Source organism: Schistocerca nitens, chromosome 6, assembly GCF_023898315.1.
Source record: "Schistocerca nitens isolate TAMUIC-IGC-003100 chromosome 6, iqSchNite1.1, whole genome shotgun sequence".
NCBI lineage: Eukaryota > Metazoa > Arthropoda > Insecta > Orthoptera > Acrididae > Schistocerca > Schistocerca nitens.
In genome coordinates, this window is record NC_064619.1 from 116,423,770 (window position 1) to 116,450,010 (window position 26,241).

The following is a 26,241-nucleotide window of genomic DNA, read 5'->3' on the forward strand; positions in this document are numbered from 1 at the left end:
GGTCACCGCCCATGAAACCCGATTCATTAACGTTTGTGTACCGTCGGGCACCACCAAACGTCGTGACCGAGTGAGGTTCTACTCCACCGACTTGTCTCCCTTTTTCTAGGACGGTACGAACTCAGTATCTTTGCTGGCGATTTTAATTGCGTCCTTCATCCCAAGGACAAATTCCGCACTACACACCTTGTTCAGAACTGCGTATGGTGATTCACAATCTTCATATGTGAGATACGAGGGAAAAGATATACGGTGACAGTTCTGGACAAAAACATCTTTCCAGTCATTCGGCGAGGCGACTGGATCGCATATATGTGTCTCAAGGCCTTACACGGAGAGTGGTGGTCGCCGAACGATGGGCTCTGCCCTTTTCTGATCACGGTGGCTACATCTGCGCGATGCATCTCCACATTCAAAAAATTTGCCATGCTAACAGCCTTTGGAAGATGGAAGTAACACACCTCCAGGACCAGGAATGCCACCGGCAAGTCGCCGCAGTGTGGGCTAACTGTGAACGACGCCACTCCCGAAGCCATTCGACCTTGGCGTGGTGGCTTCTCAGCGCCAAACTGGCAGTCCGCAAGTCACTTACGCTCTTTGGCAAGGACACAGCTGCGTGACACTGGCAGACCCTGGACGTCGAAGCTCTACCCCCATCACCAGACAGACAACGAGAACGAAATGAAGTCAAAGCTCATATTTTTTCGTTGACAAAACGCCGCTTAGAAGGCGCCGGAGTCCGCTCGCGAAGACATGACCGAACCACAGGAGAGGTCCCCACCTTGCATCACATTGTGGCTGACATGCGCCGACACCACCGACAGTTTATTACACGCCTAGTGACGCAAGGGGGTCGCTCCTGTACGACCCGAGCAACCATAGTGAGAGCCATGGAGGATCATTTACGTCATCTTCACCAGGAAAGTGCTGTAGACAGTGAGGCCATTACGGAAGCATTACAACAGGTGACACACACTACTGACAGAGCAACGGCGACGGCATTATTGGAGGCAGTCTCGTATGAGAAGATGGACGACGCCTTGGACAAATGTTTGGTCAACAAGTCTACTGGGCCTCAAGGATTACGAGTCAAGTTTTACCGGATCATCCACAACATCATGGTGCCCCACTGGACTCCAATACTCCGAGAACTCATGTCCACGGACTGTGTCATACCGCCTTCCTCATACCAGTACACAAGCCAGCATGATGGCAGTTGGTCAGTGACTATCGGCCACTTACAATATTGAATGCCAAGTAGAAGATCTTCGTCTGGCTTTTAGCAGGCCGCTTTAAGAAGACTTTGTCAATGATTCTCGCCCCAGAACAGACGGCACAGGGGGGAGACGAGTGGCAGTGTTCTCCATCGATTTCAGTAGGGCCTTCGACAGAGTGCACAACAACTTCCTACTACAGATGATGAACCATATGGTGTTCCCTCCCAGACTCACCCACACCACACCCTGCGACGCCTTTTGGAAGTAGCCAGCTCTCACGTCCAGGTCAACGGTCAGACGGTGGGTCCAATACCCATGAAGAAGTCTCTACGACAAGGTTGCCCCATTTCTACCTGCCTTTATGCAACTGAATTCGAGCCACTTGTCGGGGGTCTCCATCACAGGCCATCTGGCACCACCCTGCGAGACACCACCTTTCGCTATAGGGCATACGTCGACGAGCTGCTACTGCTGTTTCGTTCCGCTGATGAAGCCCGCAGCGCTTGATCGAGCGCTGTGGACAGACCTTGGGCAGTATTCTGAACATCAACAAGTCGGTGGCGCTGGATGTCGGGCGCGGTCTCAGGCTGGGCGCTGTCGGCCCCCTCTCACCAGTTACCGAACTGAGATATTTGGGAGTCACGTATACGAAGCATGTGCTCGGCACGGCCGCGGCAAACTATCGACGGTTACTACAGGCTGTATGCGTGATGGTGTGCCTGAACCTGCTGCGGGACTTGAACCAGCTGCAACGTGTGGAATACCTGAACCTCCGCGTGGCATCAAAACTCAGTGACTTGGCACAGGTCCTCCCCCTACCAGTGGCGATAGGTCGCAGACTTCAGGCGGCCTTCGGTTATTTCCTATCTACAGGACACATATTTACAGTACGTTATGACATTCTCACCCTACCCCTACGCAATGGTGGGCTCGGACTGGTTAATGTCCGAGCACAGGCAGCTGCCCTTTATATGAGCAATATGTGAAAATGATGGACCACTCAAAACACCTCCCTCACGAGTCGCCTATTGGACGTCCTGGTGCCAGTCTCCCACGTCCCACCGGTGTCGGCGGCGCACGTCGGGTCACACCTCTCCCACTTATCGACATTCATTCTGAAATACAGCTATGTGGCCTCAGATTTCTCCACAACGTCCCCGCTAAAGGCGGAAGAACCTTACACCACCCTTCTGCGGGCAGTTCCGCGTAATATGCTAGAAACCAAGTACCCAACTGTCCATTGGCCACGAGTGTAGAGAACGGTTCATCACCATTTTCTGCCAACCACCGTGCGTACGACGTGGTATCGAGTCACCAATAAATAATATGCAATGCGACACTGGACTCCCCAGTTTGCCCCAACTGTCGTCTCCCGGACACTGACGAACATCGCTTCAGGTGCGCGTAGTCGTCCGGCTTTTGGCGACTGAGACAGAAGACCTTAGCTTGTTACCTAAGTGTTCCATCTGACGTAAGAAATAGCTAAGTGGACATTTCAGTTGAAGAGGTATGACACCCATCGGTAACGCTGGAATTCAGTTAAGGAGTTGGTCCACTCTTATCCTTGATGACAGCTTCCACTCTCGCAGGCATACTTTCAGTCAAGTGCTGGAAGGTTTCTTCGGGAATGACAGCCCATTCTTCACGCAGTGCTGCACTGAGGAGAGGTATCGAAGTCGTTCGATAAGGCCTGGTACGATGTCGGCGTTCCAAAACATCCCAAAGGTATTGTATAGGATTCAGGTCTGGACTGTGTGCAGACCAGACAATTACAGAGATGTTATTCTCGTGTAACCACTCCGCCACATGCCTTGCGTTATGAACAGGTGTTCGATCGTGTTGAAAGGTGCAGTTGTCATTCCCGAATTGCTCTTCAACAGTTGGAAGCAAGAGTGGGCCTAAAACATCAATGTAGGCCTGTGCTGTGATAGTGCCACGCAAAACGACAAGGCCTGCAAGCCCCATCCATGAGAAACACGACTACACCATAACACTACCGCCTCCGAATTTTACTGTTGGCACTACACACGCTGGCAGATGAAGTTCACCGGGCATTCGCCATACCCACACCCCGCCATCGGATCGCCACGTTGTGTACCGTGATTCGTTACTTCACACACCATTTTCCCACAGTTCAATCGTCCAATGTTTATTCTCCTTTCATCAAACGAGGCGTCGTTTGACATTTACCGGCGTGACGTGTGGCTTACGAGCAGCCGCTGGGCCATGAAATCCAAGTTTCCTCTCATCCCGCCTAACTATCATATTACTTGCAGTGGATCCTGATGCAGTTTGGAATTCCTACGTGGTGGTCTCGATAGATGTCTGCCTATTACACATTACGACCCTTTTCAACTGTCGGCCGTCTCTGTCAGTCAACAGACGAGGTCTGCCTGTATGCTTTTGTGCTGTACATGTCCCTTCACACTTCCACTTCACTATCACATCGGTAATAGTGGACCTAGGGATGTTTAGGAGTGTGGAAATCTCGAGTACAGACGTATGCCACAAGTGACACCCAATCACCTGACCACGTTCGAAGTCTGTTAAGTTCCGCAGAGCGTCCCAGTCTGCTCTCTCACGATGTCTGATGACTACTGAGGTTGTTGATGTGGAGTACCTGGCAGTAGGTGGCAACACATTGCACCTAATATGAAAAACATATGTTTTGGGGGGTGTCTGGATACTTTTGATCACATAGTGTGTGTGGGGAACACTGGAAAGAAGGGCAAGATGATAGGACATCCGTTAAGACATCAAGGAATAACTTTCATGGTAATGGCAGAAGCTGCGAGAGTAAAAACTGTAATGGAAGACAGAGGGTGGAGTACATCCAGCACATAAATGAGGGCGTAGGTTGCACTGTGTTACTCTCAGATGAAGAGGTTGGCACAGGAGGGGAAACTGGTGGCAGGCCGCATCAAACCAGTCAGAAGACTGATGACTAAAAAAATTATATACATATGTCGATATTTACGGACAAATGGTTCAAATGGCTCTGAGCACTATGGGACTCAACATCTGTGGTCATAAGTCCCCTAGAACTTAGAACTACTTAAACCTAACTAACCTAAGGACATCACACACATCCATGCCCGAGGCAGGATTCGAACCTGCGACCTAGCAGTCGCGCGGTTCCTGACTGAGCGCCTAGAACCGCTAGACCACCGCGGCCGGCTTTTCCGACAAACATTTGCGACAGTTTCGATGGAGATATCGTAACTGATAAGATCTTAGCAGCCAAAAGCATTCATATGGACGATAAGCTATCATCAAAGTTGTTATCTTTAGCCGTGGAAGACACAGTCACCGGCTTGGATAGGGATAGCAGAGGGATCAAAGCCGGCCGCCGTGGTCTCGCGGTTCTAGGCGCACAGTCCGGAACCGTGTGACTGCTACGGTCGCAGGTTCGAATCCTGCCTCGGGCATGGATGTGTGTGATGTCCTTAGATTAGTTAGGTTTAAGTAGTTCCATAGTGCTCAGAGCCATTTGAACCATTTTTGAGAGGGATCAAAGTCGATGGCTAGAGAACCAGACCCCTCCAATTTTCTGGCGACATCATTCTCGTAACTGAAGATCTGATTGAATAAACGACTACTACGATTCAACAACTGAAAGTGGTCTCTGCAGCTGTCTGGCTAGCAATATGCATAAATGTAAGTTCCGAGTAGAAATATGCAAATAGTTAAAAATAAGAAACTACGGAATTTGTCTCCTAACAGATGAACTTTGAGAAATAAATTCATTTATGAAAAGCCAATTACAAGTCATAAATCCCACAAAAAATGGGCTTGAGTATGGCCTCATTCAGAAAGCTTCATTTCATCATAACCAACACGAATATTCCAGTGAACCTAAAAACGAAAGAGTGCAGTATCTTTGTACTAGCAGTAACAACGTATGGTCTCGAAATACTGTGTCTGGGAAAGGTGATTGTTCGTAAGTTACAGTGTTATAATGTTCACAAACCGTACTGGAAAGGCTGGTACCGGACATTATTTACGAAGTTATCAGAAGCAGAAAGCGGTTGAAATTCGCAAAAGAGTTACCTGGCTGAAATAGCAATATGCTTGTCAAATAGTTAGACAAGATCTCAATAGATGGAAGAATAAATTCATTTTTTGGAGCCTTTGGGAGAAAAAAGAAGCCACGAACGACCCCAGAAAGTTATGATCCGATGATATTAAGGTGACTCCTGGAACACGATGTCTCCTGATGTCTTACAATCGATCTTATCAAATGGAAGAATACCGACGAGACTTTCATTGAGCGTTGAACAGTTAATTGTTGAAGAAGAAGGATATTCAAATCGCGGCAGGGACTATAACTGAATAAATACTGTGTTATTTCAAATTTTGAGGGTCCATTAATGAGTTACGACTTTCGATCTGGGAAGAGGAGCGAGACCAGACTGCTTAAAATTAATAAGTGCCTACTGGCCAGGCTGCTGTATATTGCTCACTGCTGACGCTGATATCTCAGTTAATGCCCAAACAGGGTAAGAAACTGAGGCGCGTGATTAATCGGTCACAGCATGTAATGACGTAATTTATTTTCTTGGTTTTCGTTTTTCTACAGAGACATGGGAGCATATACTTTTTCTGAAACATCTTCATTGTGGCTGTCCGCCTGTACAGGCTATTTTTTGAAAGCAGAAATGAACTGGTACCCTCCTAAGTGTATTTCGCACTACACTTCAACTTGCAACCGCGAACCACCTTCACTTACAATTCTACGTAATCGAACATAGCCGTAGCTTGACCTCTTCATTTCATCATTACGCACAGTAACAGCCAGACAGGTTTAGACAACGGAAATGAACCGACCGAAACGACGCAGTCCCGAAACCTAATGTTCTCAGAACAATGGAAGCTGGAATATCCTCTGTCACCGGAATTCTAAATCACATAATTCTTTGAACAGTTTAGTGCTAGTACTATGCACTATTTTATTGTTCAATCTTAATTTAGGCGTTTGTAATAGCGTTAAATAGAATCTAGGAGTGTTTTAAAAAATTGTTCATGAGTTTGTTTGATGGAACGATAGCCATTACAAATATTAATCATGTGTCACTTTACCTACCATTTCAAAATTAGAAATACTTGCAGCAAACTGTGTTTCGATGTACAAAAAATTAATGGGTTACAGTTCGCTCGCTTGACCAGTTTTTGAGTACAGAGCTCGTCCTTAGCAGGATTAATAAAGGAGACGAAAAAGATCCAGGACCATTCGTGAATAGAACAGGAAAGGGAGGAATTACGCAAGTATCGCAAGTGCCCTCCACCATACACCGTATTCTTGCGGGGTATAGATGTAGATGCCTGAACATGTTGTTTAGTGAAACAGACTTATAAAGCCATACGACCTTTTCTATGGTTCATTTGTGAAACGGGATGAAAAGAAGCCGTACTCTGAGACAAAAGTAGTTGCACTACAATAATGAGTAGCTGCTGATTACATCCCATTTAAGAAACACGTGTTAACTAGGAAGACCGATTTACATTTACCGTCTGAAGGATAGAAATCGGTAATACGTTGATGGAAATACGTAATAAGAACATTCCGTTAAATTTTTTTGCTTAGTAGGGTTCACACTTTGCGGAAACGGAAGGAAGGTCGCGCAACCCAGGCGACTAAACGGCACACTGCCGTAGGACAGTTTCTTTCTTACCTGCTGCACGTGCTGCACGATCTCTCCTGGCAGCCTTCATCATCACGGACGCTATAGGAGCACTCCACTGAAAAGCAAAATAAAGGCCTAAATTAGTACATATATTTAACAAGTAAACTATGTAGGAGCTTCAGAGACAAAAGTACAAAAGGAAGACCCAATTGAGAACATCATTTTTAATTTATAATTTTGAAATTTTGTAGCGATTTTTGTTTTTGTTTGTATATAAGCCTTCTATCATCACGAAAAGGCGGTTCAGCAGACAGAATGGAAAGTGCTACACCATGAACGCGATCGCTACCAAACTAACACCACAGTATTTCTATCCACGTGGAATATATTAAGTAAAAGTTCACTATTATGCGAGGCTCTTTTCAGTATTTTCGGTACAGAAAAAAACCATCCCTATTGATAAATGTTGTGAGTACATGATGGCTGCCACACAGACATTTTAGTTGGTGATCGCAGCGCAGGATGCATGGAAGACGTGCAAGTGCAGCTTGTCATCATCTTTCGAACGGCGAGAATCATTCGCATGACGGCCATGGGAGCATCATGTAGACAGATCACACAGACTGCTGGCTGTTGTGTAATGGCTGTAGAACGAGCGATAACGAGACTGACGCGGGACAACAGTCTAGCAAGGACACTAGACATGGCTCCTCCCAGGAGAACTACACCAAGACAAGGTCGTACGACAGTACAACTGATTCCGACCAATAGACGGATTACAATAGTTGAACAACGGGCAGAGGTTATAGGCAGATGTCCACCACGAGCTGTCAGGAACAGATAACTGAAAGCTAGGGGGAACTCTCTAGTTCCGCGCGTCATTTATCACTGAGGCCTTACTACAGACAACAGAGACTTGCATGGTGTAGAGAGTGAACTAGGAAATTGAGTGGCATTCTGTGGTGTTCAGCAATGAATCTCCCTTTAGAGTTTGGCGTTCAGATCGACGCTAACGTGTACGTAGACGATCTGATGCAAGGTAATGGAAACCAGCGATTCTCGAAACCCAACCTCTCCAGCTTGTGGAAGCAATGTGTGGGGAACAGTTCAGTGTGACAATAGGGCTCATTTGGCAAATGTTTGAGTGGTTTGAGTACTCGACAGTATACCTGTATGGCAAGAACGGTAAATCCAGCATGATCATCGTACCAAATGACATTTTCTAACAGTGTAGTGCAAGACCTCACACTGAATTTCACATGACAAACGCCGTCAGGGACGTACGGATCCTCGACTGGTCTTTCCAGGCACCTTCTATGTCACTCACAGAGCGTGATTGGTATGAATAGCAAGGGACGTATTTTGAAAGCAGCTATCATCCTGCAGTCTCCATGAATCACACAGCACATGGTAAAACATTCCTGAAGATGACATCCGTACGCTGTTTGCATCCATGCGACAACCAGTACGGGAATGTGTTCGTTCCCGTGGGAATCACATCCCATACTGATATTGCTGAGGGATATCTTTGTTCCGAATGGAATGGAAGTTACCGTTTAATGTCAGTTTATGATGAACGTCACGATAAAGATAAATACCAGAGTTGCCCTTCATCATATACACTTCCCATATGTTGTGGTCTTCAGTCCTGAGACTGGTTTGATGCAGCTCTCCATGCTACTCTATCCTGTGCAAGCTTCTTCATCTCCCAGTACTTACTGCAACCTACATACTTCTGAATCTGCTTAGTGTATTCATCTCTTGGTCTCTCTCTACGATTTTTACCCTCCACGCTGCCGTCCAATGCTAAATTTGTGACCCCTTGATGCCTCAGAACATGTCCTACCAACCAGTCCCTTCTTCTTGTCAAGTTGTGCCACAAACTCCTCTTCTCCCCAATTCTATTCAGCACCTCCTCATTAGTTATGTGATCTACCCATTTAATCTTCAGCATCCTTCCCGTATAGCAATTTATAAAACACTCAGGAATACGCTAAGGTGACAAAAGTCATAGGATATCTTCGAATATCGTGTCGAACTTCCTTTTGCCGAGCCTAGTAGCAACTCGGCGTGGCATGGACCCAACAAGTGATGCCATAGCTTGAGAACTTGTGGCGTCCTGTCAACACGGCGAGGACAAAACGTACATTACGACGGGCTGGTTCAGCCTTGCTACGGGAACACATCCGTGTTACCAGAACGGAACTCGACGAGAACGCCGAGACTTTGCTCACTCACCACCTGTACCTAGCTTCCACTCTCCCAGCACACACTTGGTAGTGGCTGTACGGCAACCCGTACGCCAGCAGTGAGCTCTACAAGAAGAAAGCCACCAACAAACAGTGCGAGAAGTTCCTCCGGCTCCCGGGCGGACGTCAACAGGAGGAGAAAGCCAGCAATATTAAGACCGCCATCAACCTGACAGAGAGAGCACTGCATGAGCCCACAATCTCCGTGCTGTCGAAAGGCCTGAACTTTGCTCCGATTCCAAGTTTGTTATCAAAACGTGACATCATCAACAACGTCGAGCAAGCCATAGGTGGACTCCCGCCAAAAGCAGCCGAAGAAGTGAGGAGGGAGACAGGCAGGGTACTCGAGAAAGCAGGCATGCCGAAGAACAACATTACGGCAGAAGAGAGCAAGGCACTGTTGAACCTTCGCGATGACAAGAATATCATGGTCTTAGCAGCAGCCAAAGGGAATACGACAGTCCTACTGAAGTCAGAATATTACTGGCAGAAGATCGAAACCTTACTACAAGATCCAGCATATAAAGAAGTGGGGAAAGACGCATCTGCTTCTGTTACGCGAAAGACCATCGAACTTCTCAACAGCTCAGGAATTGACAGAAACACCATCAGGAAGCTTTACCCTCGGGCACTGGCTCCACCGCGACTGTATGGCCTCCCGAAGATTCGTATGGAGAATGTCCCTCTGTCCTATATTGAACACCATAAATTCTCCGACGTATGGTGTAGCCAAGCATGGGGATGAAATGATGATGAAGACAATACAACACCCAATCCCTGAGCAGAGAAAATCTCTGACCCAGCCGGGAATCGAACCCGCGCCCCTTTGCACAGCATTTTGCCCTGCTGACCACTTTTCTTTTTTGACTGAGGACGTTTGATTACTAATCAAACACGCTGTCCCATTTTTTTCTAAGCAACGTGAAAAAGAAAAATTGGTTCTCCCAGAAGGGTAAGAACCCACTAACTTAGTGTAGGGAAGCAGCATACTCACGCCTTATAAAATTGACATCAGTCTTTCCATTGTGTGCCAGCCTAGTCTGCTGTAACTAGCTCTGACGTCATAAATGTTGCGCAATACTTTAAAAATCAAGTAAATAAACTGAAACGTTTCTAGCATGTCAGGAGTAATACTAAATCAATATGTGTTGAATATTAGTTCAATAACTTTAACCATTTTCGAAATTTGGATGTTTTTGTGTAAAAATCATTTGCGCAACAGAAAAGAGCTAGAAACTTAAAAATTTATATTTAGATTCCTTTTGCATAATAATTTAGTAGAAACAGTAGTCTGGATCTCACAAATTAAAATTTTAGTTGAAATTCATGATTTTCTGGTTTTTGTCTTAAAATTAAGGAAGCAAGATAGATTAAGTAGACGAATAAATAAGGCTGGGATGTTTAAATTTAATAGAAGGGAGAACCGCTATAATCATAAAGATGTGAGAAGTTTCAACTGAATAACTATAAAACTATAGCGATAGTGTATTTCCAAAGGGCAAGTTCAGAGCTCGTCTACTGCGTGTAGTGTAATTAAATTAATTCTCTCGCCCAAAATATTTGACTTAGCCACGTCAGACTTTTATTATGATTACTTACCTGTATGCTGATTGCACATTTAAATTGAGAGCTTCATCGGCCATCAGTAAAGGAAGCAATGATTTATTCGATAACTTAAAGTGGTGCATTACTAGCCCAGCGGCTAGTCGGGAGATCGGATTTGATCAGGCGTTCTCTTAGCCGTCCGCACCGCGGCTTTATATATAAGAACGCTGAGTGAGAGAAAAAGGCCCCAGTTCTCTCCAGACGCTGATTGGCGCACCACCTGTGCCGGGAGTCGCGTCGCGTCGGTATCATTGCTATAAACAGCCTCGGATGCCGTAATAAGTTACTCGGGATACGCATAACCATGAAATCGTTTTCGAGTGAAGTGTTAATTCTGGGATGACTTTAATGATCTATCATCAGTTTGCGTATGTCGTATTTTCACGTGCCGCCGCGGGACAGACATTCTACCATTATTTAGCGTGGCGTTTGATCAACATTATCATCAAATTATGGCGAGAATTCACTTAAACATTTCATTTGAACAGTTATAGTTGCATCAGCGCATTAGACTCTGAACTGCTCTGGTAGTTGGTTTGTGTGGATTCTTTTGGTCTGTGACTTTCAGAATATAGTGAACATTTTAGAGAGAATGGTTTTTGATTATGAATCCCAGACAATCTCCTAATTCCTCAGAGCTATAAGCTGTAGCTATAAATGTATTTCTCAGATGAAGTGGGCACTAGGAATTCTAATTACAGGCTTCACGTTTTGCTAATCACTTTCTGGTTGCCAATATTGTAGTTAGAGAGCCAGTGTTGAGAACGGCAAACAACAGCATTAAATAAATAAAAGGAACACAATTTAAAAACAATTATTCCACCCGCCGCCCCACGTTAGGATTATCGTTTTACATCTTTTTGTTATTCCTTAGACCTCTTCCACTTCAGGCATTGGCCCCTATCACCCATTCTACCCCCAAAAATCTATCTAACCTAAAAAAAAAGCAAAGGTAGTGCCACCGCCACTTTCGCCCTAAGAGCTAACTAGGACGGTTGTTTGCCACCAATTCAGCCACAAACAAAAATTAAATACGCCTCTGAACGTTTTATTACAAAAAGGAAAAGGATAAAGGAAGGGGTACAATACTTTTATTATATGGCCACTCAGCTACCGAGGCGGACTATAGATGCCTCATTAGTCATGTTGTTCAAGCTCGTATTACACATTCTTGATGTAAAAACACGTTATCATTCAGAGCAGCAAAGGACTGTCACTGTGAAACACAGAGAAGAGAGCGTACAGTGGAAAGAGTAGGCCAGTGTTAGGGCCTCAAAATTGGGAGTAAATGTTGGTTGTGCGGAAAAGCATGGAGAAGAATTAATATTTAGAGCAACAACAGAAACTGTTTCCAAAACACCAAAAGTTTTCTGGTAAGAATATTTACATGTATATAAAATTCACAGTTTTTTAATAAGTTTCATCAGTTGCATGAGTTATTACATATTAAGTACATTGTTTTTATATCTTTCGGTCCATGATACAACCTTCGTTTTACGCAGTCACAAGTAGTGGTTAACAGTTTTTCTAATGATGAAGTATGAGAAAAACGACCATACAAAGTTACGCAATAAACTATTGCCACCTGTATGTTATTAAACTGATACTTTCGGCGTGGAACTAAAGTTGTATCAAGTAAAATCAATTTTCAGTTTGTCTCGGCATTTAACACCCAACACGTCTTTCAGCGAAGTGTTTCTGTAAGAGCATGCAAAAATTTAACAGGACATAGGGGATGCTCCAGTATACAGTTTGAGGTAGGGAACCTGGAGACAGAGAAGCGAGATAAGATGATAGAAATAAAACCACATTACTGTGTAATTTTTTATTTACATTAGTTACAGTTAGCTACAACTAGCATAACTGACATAATGAAAGTACAATTTGTACAGCATGTTACAAAATATGCTGAAACTGAGGTCCATCAACCTCAATTCCTCGGCGAATAAAATTCTGGCGCACCCTGACAAATATCCCTGGTGTGTTTCGAATCACAACCCAAGCAGCTTCAATTTTGGCAACTAATTCCATCTCCGTATCCACTGGGGTCTCATACAGAAGCCACTTTAGATACCCCCGTAGAAAATAATGGGGAGGATTCAGGTCAGGTGATCTCATAGATCGTGGAATATGACCTCCCCTTCCAGTCCAGCGAACAGGAAACACAGCATTTGGTTGCGGACATCCACACTGAAGGGAGGCGATGCACTGCCACGCTGTATCAACATCCTCTCACGAACAGCCAAAGGTACGTTATCCAACAACTCAGGTAAGAATTCTTTGCATGAATATCAAGTACAGGTGACCATTCAGACGGCTAGGTAGACTTCCTAGTAATCAGGTTCGTCCTCCTTGTTTCCTTCAAGGAAATGAAGAATGTACATGTTAATAAACAGTACAGTACGTGTAGACTTGTACGCATGTTAGTTGTAAATTAGCTGGAAAACAGTTATGTTCAAATGGCTCCAAGCACTATGGGACTTAACATCTGAGGTCACCAGTCCCTTAGAACTACTTAAACCTAACTAACCTAAGGACATCACACACATCCATGCCCGAGGCAGGATTCGAAACTGCGACCGTAGCAGCAGCGCGGTTCCGGAAACACTTATGTTAGATAAAGCGGTAGACAAGTTTACTTCCATATCTCATTAAGCTTGCTTCTCCGACCCCATGTTTCCTACCTCAAACTGTCCAGTGGAGCAATATCTATGTCCTGTTACATTTTTGCACGTTCTTACAGAAACACCATGTGTAGCTAGTTACAGATGTGAAAAATTTTGTTAACTGGTAAGGAGAATCAGTGCAGAGAGCTGGGGTTTACATTGGTCCTCAGACGAAGGTTTTGAAAATAATATTATCTGATTCACTTCAACAATTTTCATAGTTAATGGAAACAACACTTTTAAATATGTTCTGCTTTTTGTCTTAATACTGTTTCCATATTTCTTGGTTTTAATAACAGCATAAAATGTAAAAGTATCTTTTCTGTAACAACTAGATGTGATGGCTAAAAGAGGATGTCATTTCTTATGACAGGATTTGAGGAATGGTGTGAAAATGGAATGTTTCGTCCCAAACTGACACGATGTCAAACAGTTGTGTATGAACGGTGAACGAGAACACGCACAGTTTAGCACACAAGAGGAATTCACCAAACAAGAGGTGTTTTTGGTATTTTTACGAAGTATAGGCTACATAAAACGAATTTTTAGTGGACGTTTTAAACATTTACAGTTGTTAGTCATTTAGCTTACAGAAAGTCATTATGCTGGCCGTCTCACTATCAGGAATCTAGCTGAGTCTACGTCAACTTGTGTCCTCTATAAAACGTTCTTTAAAAATTCTTTTTATGTAGCCCACACTTCGTACAAGCACCAGAAATACCTCTTGTTTGGTGAATTTCTCTTGTGTGCTAAACTGTGCGTCTTCTCGTTCAATATGCAGTACGTCGGTGAATAATTTCAGGCAGACATGAGAAAAACTGTGACACGGAGCTCCACATTGCATCGTACGTAATGACAGGGACTTGGCTTTGTTCCAACCATGAAGTTGTGATCTCCCCCTTCCTAATCGGCCTACTGGATTGCAATATAAATGACCGTGATCGCATATGCCTAATGAAATTTTACAGTGAGTAAAGCTACCGTTACCGAAGGAAAATAACACAGGTTAGTTGGAGGAAAGTGTACAACAGACTCTTCTGATAGAAGAATGTATTGTGAACTTAATGATGATAATTTTTAAATGGGTAGAATATAGCGCAATCGCTCACACGTACCGCACAGGGGGGAAAAGGGTACCATGTAATATTTACTACAAAAATCACAGATCATACAAATAAAACACCGATTAACTAAAAAAGGGGATAATTAAACGGCCCCAGCCCGTTAGGGCAATGAATCTCCAAAATCTTTAGAAATGCTATGGCAAAGAAATTCAAGCAAATAATCACTGGTGTGGCAACAGAAGAGTGTCACGCTGTTCCACAACACAACAGTTTTCAAGAAAATAAATGAATCAGAAAGCACTGAGTTTGCAGTTACTTATTCTGAAACAATAAAATTTGATAGTATAGTTAAATGGAGGTACTAGTTAAATAAATGACTGGCTTAACTTAAACTTTGTGATGTATAAAATGACTTTCAGTAATCTCAGTGTAACGTAATCCAAAATTTAGAATAAAGCAAACCATTTAGTTTTGATTATTGAAAGATTGAATTGAATTTACTACCAGCAAATGATCAACTGATTTTACTTGTAAAATAACAACAATAAAGTACATAGCAAGCCAGCAAAAGTCATTCGAGAAGCTAAATACAGAATAAGTGAAATTGCGCACTCTCAGTTTGTGCTGTATCTTTAGTTATTAGTTTTGCCAGTGAAATTTTACGTCACTTTAAGTAAATGAAGTTAATACTAAAATTTCCAAATTAGTTTAGCCTCTGTTATGCAATACAAGACTGAACAGTTTTTGAGGCAGAAAATTTAGACTGAAACCGGTCATTAGCAACCACACAAAACTGGCAGTAAACAGTGAAGCCGAGTGGACTAAGGCGCCGCAGTCATGGACTGCGCGGCTGGTCCCGGCGGAGGTTCGAGTCCTCCCTCGGGCATGGGTGTGTGTGTGTGTGTCCTTAGAATAATTTAGGTTAAATAGTGTGTAAGCTTCTGGACTGATGACCTTAGCAGTTAAGTCCCATAAGATTTCACACACAGTTGAACACAGTAAATAGTGAATCAATTTTTAGTCATACGACACTCGGTGATTGCATGGAAAAGAAAAGGGACCCTGCCTGGTAATAATATCTGAGGACAATTACAACACAGGTGCCCTACAAGTTTTAACTATTGCAGGTAATTATTCAAATTAGTCATACTTTGTGAAAGAAATGTAACTGGGGAAAGCCTCTACATTCCTATATCTGTCAGTTAAGTCTTATGATGTAGTTGTACAGACGACGAAGAATGTAGCCGACGACAATGCTGAGCTGCCGTTGTTGCTGCTGCTGTTGTTTGAGAACCCCGAGTCGTTTCCAGAGCCACTTATAATGCGAGAGCGCCCCACGAACGCTTCCGCACTCTTTCATTACTCAAGCTGCTCTGCTTCCTCTCTTATCGCTACGTGACGGAGACTCTCCACAGGCAAAGATGAACAGGGGCACAGCTACTGCCATTTCGTCATTGATATCCATATGTTATAGTGGAAGTGTATGATTAGGGAAGGTAAACCTTCCCTAGAGGAAGTGCACCATCACTAGAATGATCGGTAAGAGCTTACCATAAACTGAAAATAGCACGTCCACTGTTCTCGACTAGGGAAAATGTACAGTAGCATGTTATTATCCACTAACGAAGGTGTACCATCGCTGCTCCCGGATTATTAAAGATGCGTCCAACAATGCTACCACGCATCAGCGTGAATGTAATTGTCGTCAGCTCGTTATTGTTATGTTATAAAGCAGTGCAGTTTGGTTGACAGTAGTGTAGTTGCAGTTTACAGTAGTGCAGATGTGACTGGCAGTAATGCAGTTGCGGTTGACATCAGTGCAGCTATGGTTCAATCAGTGAAGTTCTACGAACATCTTAGAGTGGAATGGGGAAATCTCATTTATAAATCTGGTTTCATGGACAAAGAAAAGTACGAGTCAAATCACTAAAATCTGGGCGAAAGAGGGATGGCAACGATTACAAGTTTTTGAAGAGATGTGAAGTGCTGGAAATGAGTGGAGTAACCAAATTAATACAACAGTATACGCGACCGAATGATGAAATGCTTGAAGTCAAAGTTCTGTAACATTCAGAGATGTCCAAATTTATCTTAGTGTGTGCGAGTGTACAAAAGCAAAAAGGTCAGGAAAAGGAATAGTAGTGAAGCCAGTGCTGTTCAAGAACCTAATTTCAGATGTCAAGTTGATCTCTCGACTCCCAATCGCAACCAAATGGAGATTACAAATTCGTAATGGTTTATCTGGACCACCCCATTAAATTCATTGTTCTCAGGCCACTGAAGTCTAAAACAGCTGAAGAGGTATGCGATAACATTATTGACATTTTTATGTTGTTAGGTGCTCCCTCAATATTGCAGTCTGACAATGGCAGAGAGTTCGTTAGCAAGATAATGAGCAGCTTAACTGAACCATGGCCCAATTTTAAGATTGTCCACAGTAAACCTAGACACAGTCAGAGCCAAGGCATCGTAGACCGAGCAAATCAAGACACAAAAAATATACTAACTACATGTCTGCACGAGCACAATACCTCGGAGTGGAGCCATACAGTATGATTTGTGCAGCTAATGAAGAATAGCGCTGCATATTTTGGAATTAAAAGATGTCCATATGAAGCGAGGTTCGGCTGCCCTCCTAAACATGACTTGTCTTCAACAAATTTACCTCCTGAAGCATCGATGAACGGCCACTCTGAGGATGACCTCGAAAATACATCATTAATCAAGTGGGTGTTAGCAGTAAGGCGGGACTGAAACGTTACAGGATAATGATCTCAGTAAATCTACATTGCAAGAGGATAACATACCAACAGGAACAGAGGTAGAGAACAGAGAGAAAGAAAGTATTCCTGACTGATTTAGACGAGTCAACTCGTGGTGTTAAAAAACACAGAACTGAAGTGTACAAGTGCTTAGAAGAACAAGCGCAAAGAATGCGGCAGTGTTCAGTGGAAAAGGGCTGTACTGTGAGAGTTCCAATTCCCGACTTCGGTAGAGGAGGAGGAGATGCTAGGTCTATCTTGGGTGTCGCCCACGAGACAACGGCCGATGGCTTCTACCCAATCGGGGCGAGAGATGGTGTGCTGAGTCAACAATACACACGGTAATAAATTGTTTGTTTTTAAATAATTATGGAAGGGACGATACGAAATGCCATTGCGGCTACAACTACAACATTTGTTTCAGGTCCCAGTTCAGTACTTGCCCTCTGAGAATAATCTCAGAGGAGGAAGTTCCAGCAGAGAAAACTATTGCCCTGAGGACAGTTGCGACGTCTAAGTCGACGGAAAGCGGCCAGGGATTCTTCAAATGCAACTGCTAGCAAAAATACCAACTGGAACAGAGGTTCATTTTTTGCTGCGTTTATATGTATTTAAAATTAAAAGATAAACTGAATCATGTAGCGTCTTTGCTTCTTCCTTTTTGTTACATAAATCAGAGGCGTTTGTTTGCTGTTAGTTGTTAGCCAATGCCCAGCCGCTGCAAGAGAATTTTGAGCATGTTGCTATATGTCTTTATATGGCCAGAATACTTAACTAATCCATCATATACATTTTTCATGTACATGTGAAAATCAGTTATGTTGTCGATCCTAAGTCATTAATGGTAAAGCTAATGTATTTTCCGATTAACCAATAAATGGAGCTGTTTTTTGTTGCAGGAAAATACTGTATCTGTGGCCTGAAAAGTATCAGAGGCTGAAAATTTTCTGTGGATGATCTTGCCAGAAAAGCCAATTGTTTTCTTAACCATTTCCAGTTCTGCATATGTCCAGCACACATAAATCTGTGTACTGTCGTGTCAAGGAGATAACATCTGAGACAAAGGTTTGTTTGGCTAATCCCTATTGAGTGTAATCGTTCGTTGGTGCAAATTATATTGTTAACTGATTTGTACCATTCTGTTTTGACATCGGATGTTAGACCGCACAGGTTGATATTCTTCCATACAGTTACCCAGTAAATGTGGATGTTTTCCCTATTTTTATTCTTCCCCTCGTTTTTATTTCTGAGGCACAGAATGGCTTGGCCCGTTAACTGCCGTGAATTTGTGATTTCGCTTCTGATATAACTCAGGTCGATAGTATGTTCGCACATGACGGTGCCGGCGATTGATTTTTTGCACGTTGACTGACACATGGAGACTTGCAGTCCTAAGAATTTCAAATAAGTTGTAATGCATGTAGCATTTTCGTTGAGAATACTAGCGGTCCTTTTGAGGAAAAGAGCAGAGGACTGATTCTTTATGTCAGTTAAACCCAACCCTCCGTTTATGGGATCTAGGTAGCTGTTCTCCCGTCCACTTTGAACACTTCACCTCGCCATAGGTAGTTAGTGACGGTTGACCTTATCTTCCCAGCTATCATGTTGGGGAGTGGGACTAGTTGCGCCGTATAAGAAGCCTTTGATAGAAGGCAGTTAAAGAAATTAATTCTCTGAAGTTGACTTAAAGTTAGGTGCAGGTTTTCTCTGGTGGCTCCTTGAATATCTCCGCATGTGGTTCTCCAATTAATAGCCGCCATTTTTATTGGACACGTTGTCAGGGTTGTCCCAAGTGATCTACACTGAGTGACCGGTGTTGCCCAGGTGACGTTAATGCGTTTGAAGCCCCGTAAGTTTAGAAGTCTATTCTTATTGTCATTGGTTTTAGCTCCCGAAACGCTGCAGTACTTTTTAATAAGCAGTTCTACTTTGGAAATGTCATCAGTGTTCCGTAATACAACATCTACATCATCAGCGTAGGCGTTGGTGACTGTTTTGTGACCTGCTAGCGTGATTCCGGTTAGATTGGCGTGAAGGCTGCGGAGAAACGGCTCCAAGGAAAGAACGAATAGAAACATGGGTAGCGGGCATCCCTGAGGAACGCACGTCGTGTCTGGACCCGCTCAGTCCTCTGGCAGTTGACACAGATATTTGCGCTGATTCCCAAAGCAACGTTCGTAACCGCACTGAAGGCTCGTTCTTCAAGGCCTATTTTCCTCATAGTATCCTCATAGGCTCTGCTGCTGATGTCACTTACACGTGTTTACAATGTCCTCGCCCGCGTCCTCATTACACTGCTCGTTTGTTTACGGTTTGATTGTGATGTATCATCGTCTGAGCAGTCTTCAGTTGTGTCCTAAGGTCTTTTTTTTTTTTTTGGTTTGCAGATCACATTCGTGGGTAGTAGAACTGCGATCGGTTATTGCATGCAAGGGAGGAAAATCATTGAATTTATGGCAGTTACATCAGAAGTACCAGCTCCATCATTACAGGTCGAGGCTGATTATTGAACAGAACTGGAATCAGTAGTCCACTTTCACTAAACGGGCCAGTGAAGGTGCACTATCACCAGTGATGGTATACTTTCCCTGAAACTTCCACTTCCACTATAGCAGATTTATTTTAAAAAAAGTTCCCTTGGCTATTACCCTGAAATTTACAATGTTTTCATTATAATTACAATCAGTTATATACAAATAGAAATCAATACACAATTACATAGATTACGTATTAAATATAGTTTGTGTAATAAAGCTTACAGATTCAGAATCAGAGGTACAGTACAAGTTATCAAAGGATATTAAACGGCAAAAATTTTTGGAATGTGTAGAAGGTATTTTAGCTGCATTTTCGGTGTTAAAACGTGACTTAACAATAGATGCTCGTTTCAAAGTTCAGCAAGGCAGATCTTGAGGGATGCGCTGTGAATAAACAGTTGATAACTCTATAAGGACAAAAAATGCGATCTTTCAATAGTTGCAACAATGCTACATCACCAAGCAGCATGCATGTAATAACAGAAGAACGGCGTTACGTCAACTGAGAAATTACAATTTTTTATGCTGTTGCTTCCATATTTCCCGGTGACTAACGGTGGGAAGCATTTTCCGGTGTGGATAGGAAAATCTATTTAGACTTATATACCACCTTCTGCAAATGTTGGTTCTAGGCGCTACAGTCTGGAACCGCGCGACCTCTACGGTCGCAGGTTCGAATCCTGCCTCGGGCATGAATGTGTGTGATGTCCTTAGGTTAGTTAGATTTAAGTAGTTCTAAGTTCTAGGGGACTGCTGACCACAGCAGTTAAGTCCCATAGTGCTCAGAGCCATTTGAACCATTTTTTTCTGCTAATGTTATCATATAGTAATAAAATCTGAATGCAAAGTAATATATACGTTGTAGCTGAGCCATGGGTGTAGTATCGCGAATACTTCAACACAAGAAATGAATTGTGACCTGATATGTTGAAGTTAAAAAGGAACAGAGTTGAGTATACCCGTGTGCTTGAGATGTACTTATGATAATCTTCTCCGTGGACTGCTTGTGTAGTATCGCGAATACTTCAACACAAGAAATGAATTGTGACCTGATATGTTGAAGTTAAAAAGGAACAGAGTTGAGTATACCCGTGTGCTTGAGATGTACTTATGATAATCTGCTCCGTGGTCTGCTTGTTTCTCGAGTTGCTTCAAGTTTCTTTTTTTTCCATTGCTGGACATCAGCGACTATTTACTCTTATAAAAGATTTTTTGGCCTTATTCTTGCTTCTATGCCTTGCATGTACCTATCATGTTTATCTGTTTTGTTTCTCAGATATCAAAATGTACATGTCCCTTCCAGATTCTCTTACCCAGCTGTTAACATTTCCTTCAACATGTCCACTTACTACAATTTCTTATTATTTATGTGCGTATCTTAACCTACAGATGACATATATGCCATTAAATTGAGAATAAACCCAATTCCGGTTCACAGTTATCACGGCTGCATCATCAGTGAATCGTATTGCGCTAATTTTGAAATGTTGATAACACAAACAATTCTTTTATTCCTTCATTCTCTTTTCAGTGATCAGGTTGCCTTACATCTTTCCTGGTTTTCATTTCTTATATAAATCTGTCACTGAAGACTACTATAATTCGCTTTGGAGAAAGAGAGTGGGTTTACATTTCTTTCTGTTATCAGTACAACATTGCCCAAAAAAGGAAAAACGTTTTATTTCATCCCACATTATAAAACGCCTTCCTGTATTTATAGCGCCACAATAAGCTCCAAAATACCTCCTAATCTGCATTTTGAATGCAAATACAAAACATAATGGTTTCAAGGTTTATACAAGCTTGGCGGCGCTGCAGTAACGAATTTTCAGAAAAACGGTGGGAGTTTCGTGACTCATTGTCTTGGACTCTGATGTATCTATGATATCATCATCCAACAAAAGAATTACAATAAAATCTCATGTTCCAGATTCTGAGACCTTTTATCTTACTCGTTATACAGCTGCACGTCATTTACTTCTGCATAGCGTTCAAAGCGCGAATGTGGCACTACGGTGCCTTATCAGTGAATCCACATTATTAATGAAGTATTATGCAAACGCGAACTGTTTTTTCGTACAGCGTTCATTTCGCAAAGAATAACTTTATTTTACATTAAGGCTCTGTACGTCCATCTTTATGTAGATAGTTGCAGGACCTCGGCTGTGCAGTACATAATGTAAAATCAAAACACCCTTCAGCCATCTAAATTTCCAATTCTAAGCCAACAAGTTATGATATAAGGGATCTCTGTGACACTGATACCAGTCATTGAATGCTGGCCCCTATTTTGTCTGGACCAGAGCTGGGAATCCTCCTACACGCCGGTGAGGGAGCGTGGAGATGGCGTAATATTACGCCGAAACTGGCTGTTCAATAAAATAACAATTGGAAATTTAGACGGCTGAAAGGTGTTTTTATTCGACATTGTGATTTAATTCAGCCTGATCGTCCACAAAGATTCATTTTGAAGAGACCGCCAATATTTATGGCAGTCTGATGCGGTCATCTCGTGACAGCTTGATTAGATATCCGTTATTGGCTGTGAAGCTGTTGTCCCTGTAAGCTTACGTTGACCATTATTAGTCTGCGTAATAAGTAAATGCATTTAACAATATAGTCGGCCATGCCTACAGAAGAGTACATTACTCTGGTTAATATTCTCAGTTTATAATGCATGATACCAAATGGACAGATAATAGTACTTTATATTCTTGATAACCTACTGTTCTTTGCCAAAAGCTGAATACCTAACTATTCCAACACAATTTGTTTTTCGTAATCACCAACATTAACGCCTACGAACTTGCAATTATTATCAAACAATTCTTGCAACATAGAAGAACAACAATGTTTGTACATATAACCAGAATGAGAAACGCAAATACATCAAATTTCTCTCTACAAATCTATGCAATTAGCAAAATTTGAAACATTTTAGCGGTCAGTGACCATATTCCAGAAGTCATCGACTTCTGTAATTCTCATATAACGCATTTGAAAATTGTCTAACTCAACATTACTTACTACTTTTACTGTTTTGCAACAGTTTCAACACCAATACGAAAAAAATAAAGTTTATAAGCCCCACTTCTAAGTGACTGACAAGTCTACTGGTACCTCAAACAAAATCGGAATTAAGCAAAGCATGTGAATTTTTTATGCACTGTATCATGCATTGGTAGTTACGCAATGTGGCTTCCAAGACTAAAGGACTTTTAGTCCCGCATAATGTTATCACTCAGCAACAGCAGCACAAAATACGTGGGAATTTTGATGTATAAATTTAGGACTAACTTGGATTCCACGACAAAGGGAAAACCCGATTCCCAACTGACTGACTGCAGCAGTGTATGCTTTATTCAGAGGATTCTGTGTTTTAAGGGGGTGGTTCACTTCTAAAAATCTGGTGGCAATATCGTCGAATGGAGTGACAGTGAATGTACGTTTGACGAGTTACTCAACAAAGAACTGCATGGAAGTGGTAATTGTAACTTGAAAAAATGTCACTGACAGAACATTCTGGCAGTGTGGATTCTTCATCACGACCATCATCTTCTACCAGAAGACAGCCCATCGCCGCACACTCATTGAACAAAGCTATCGGCCAAGCAGTACAGCACATGGAACATCAGGAAGAACTATGTTCTTCAAAACTTAAAAGAGAGAAGATAGAAAGAGACGAAGAAGTTGACAGTTTTTTTTTTGTGGTCTTCTGATACACTTCCGAACACTTTCACCTGGTGATAAAATGGAATACCGCATGCGAATTAAGTAAAGGAAACAATTTTTGAAAGGATGTAACGGAAGGTTTCCGTTTTCATTTGCATATAGCCAGCAAATTTTACAGGCTACCGCGTTAAATTAGTATAAAAATGGTAAAACTCTCCAAAAGTATATCTTTGAGTACTGGTGCAGTGAGCAGCACATTGGCTTTGCTTGGGCACACTTTCTGGTAAATCATAAACAGTAAAGCTGAAAGAAAACATCGCTCACTGTTCTCTCCACTGATATTCAGGTCCACGCTGTTATATGACACGAACACGTTATACAGGCCACGAGCCACGCAGTGCTTCTACGCTGTTGTCGTTGATCTTATCTCCAGCACAAAAATATTCGTAGAATTCCCTGAAGCTTGAACAATTGGCCTGCAATACTTGTGTGCACTGAAACTGTACATGTTAATACTGCAAGACTTGCCTGCCTTAAAACGTTTTTATGTAAATTTACAGAATATCCCTAAAGCGTGACATCACAGGATACGACAGACTTAAAATTTCACTGTCAGCGGCAGTGTATATAATTCTTACTGAAGATTATACGAGAACAGATAACGATTTAACGAGGACACTATACAACAAGGATGAATCTAATCAACAACCGACTTTTATTTAGTTTCGTTTGTTGTGCAAATGAAACTGGCGATGTGTATATAATATCTTACGCGCTCAGCTTTAATACAAAAAAAAGTACAATTTGTAACGAATTTATGTACGTCATTACACCTTATTAAAGCTAATTCGCCGGTGTATCTTACATTAACAGCAATAAATCCAGCCTTGCTTACCGTAACAACAGATATATTTCTTTTCAGACGAGATAGTTCTTACTGACGTATCATACAATCATATCAATTTTCTTTGATACCAAATACACATAGTGAATGATTACGCATGAAAAGGAAGACGACGAGTCAAGAGTATCTAAACAGTTACGTATAACAGGGACAAGAAGCTAAAGCAACACTGGATGTGTAGTATTTACGGTTGTACGTTTCAGTGAGGATCATGCCACACAATATCTGCTTGTAAATTACGATTCCTCCATATATTTTAAAGACGTTTATACATATTCCAAATTGTTCACTTACCATACGAGGGTGCAACAGTGAGCAGAATGAAGAAAGTGAGCAGTTTCCATTTCTGAAGAAATGCCGTGCACGTCATTGCGAATGTCTCGCCGAGGTCAGTAATAAAAACGTTCGACACTAGCTGCTACGCTGTTATCAAGTGAATGAAGAACCAGCCTCTCAGACTACTGTGATAAGGCTGCTACCTCGTGTAATCGCTCATCGAGCTGTCACAGGTGATTCCATAGGGCTGCGACGTGGGAAACTGCCACTCGTTCTCCAGAGAGGTTCATTAAAAGCATCAGCCGAATCAAATCAACAAAATAATCGATAACGTTCTCTAGTTCGAACAGTCGACCAGAAACAGTTGACAGACACACGTTGAAAACTAGCACTCAGAACATATCGTTTCCCAACAGACTTCAATTGCGTACGCCAATATAATTAAAAACTTCACCCGATTTAAACATGATGAAGAAACAGACTAAAATTTTATAGAGTCGAGAATTATGTTTCGTGAAAATGAAATGGAAATTGACAGTCCGCAACGTTGAAATCCGATTAGTAGATTACGACAGTTGCTTAGCCAAACATGGAATGGCACATGAGTGACTGGATGTTTTACCGACCAAGCCACAGCAAACCTAACAAAATTATTCTACGAGTGATGCGGTCCTATCACAGGAGTAGTTGTGATACGTACGAACAAATATAGTAGTGGATCTTATGATACTCCTTCCGACATAGTTAAACCGTACTTGATATAATGCGCTTCTCCCGTTCTTGATATGTTTTTCTCGGGATTCTACTAGCACGGTCCACTTTCTACGCCTGACGCGCTAGAAGATTTACAGAAATGCTGCGCGAGCCACTGCACTAGTTAAGTCGCGTCGAACGGACACCTGTCTCTCCTCGCTGTAGCAGCAGCGATGGCCTTTGGTCACGCGCGCGACGGCAGTCATGTGTCGCGATAAACTGAGCGCCTGGCCACCACATGTTGCGGCGAGGGACGGCTCGTGTTGCAATTGTTACGGCAGAGCTGCGCGGGCAGCCGAGGATCGCAGAAAACGCCGCCGGCTGGCGTGACGCCACAGGCCGGCCTCTGACGTGCTGCTGCTCTGACGAAACCCGTTTCGCGGCCGGTCGACAAGGTTAAGCTGGCGCTGCCAAAGGACGCGCCGACCGCTACACACGTGGGCCGCGTTTCACTGGCTTTGCGCCATTCATCACAGACGGCTTTGTCGTGTTACGTCTTTGATGTGATAATTTAATAAAACCTGTTATCCAAAACCAAATCCTGAAGAGAGAATGTCGAAACTTAAGTAGCGGTAGACAGCGGGTGACATCTGTGTACCGTCGACCAGGGTTACTTTGGTCCTTGCGGGGTTACTTTAGTCCAACACCAAAAAAAAAAAGTTTTAAATTTTTGTGCTGAACAAACTAAACAGGATATATTAGTATTTTTGGGTTTAAAATATATTTTATACCCTGCTTGAGGCTATTTTAATACTTCTGGGTAATTTTAAGTCTGTACCATAGGCAACACTGGAGGTTTTGTAAATCTTTGTTTTGATGTGTGATTTGTTTACCTCCAAACCTTTCGTCGTGGACGAATTCAGTTGTTGTTGTTGTGGTCTTCAGTCCAGAGACTTGTTTGATGCAGCTCTC

At 42.6% G+C, this 26,241-nt stretch overlaps 1 protein-coding gene across 1 annotated transcript in view; it reads right to left on the bottom strand.

Annotated features, from left to right (window-relative positions):
- Positions 1-25,052, bottom strand: part of LOC126263048 (uncharacterized) — a 120,937-nt gene extending 95,885 nt beyond the window's left edge. The window contains exons 1-2 of the mRNA XM_049960023.1: positions 24,595-25,052; positions 6,890-6,956 (exon numbers count right to left, since the gene is read on the bottom strand). Coding sequence (XP_049815980.1) covers positions 6,890-6,956; positions 24,595-24,670 — 143 coding nt within the window. The 5' untranslated portion in view covers positions 24,671-25,052. The remainder of the gene's footprint in view (positions 1-6,889; positions 6,957-24,594) is intronic.
- Positions 25,053-26,241: the final 1,189 nt, after the last annotated feature.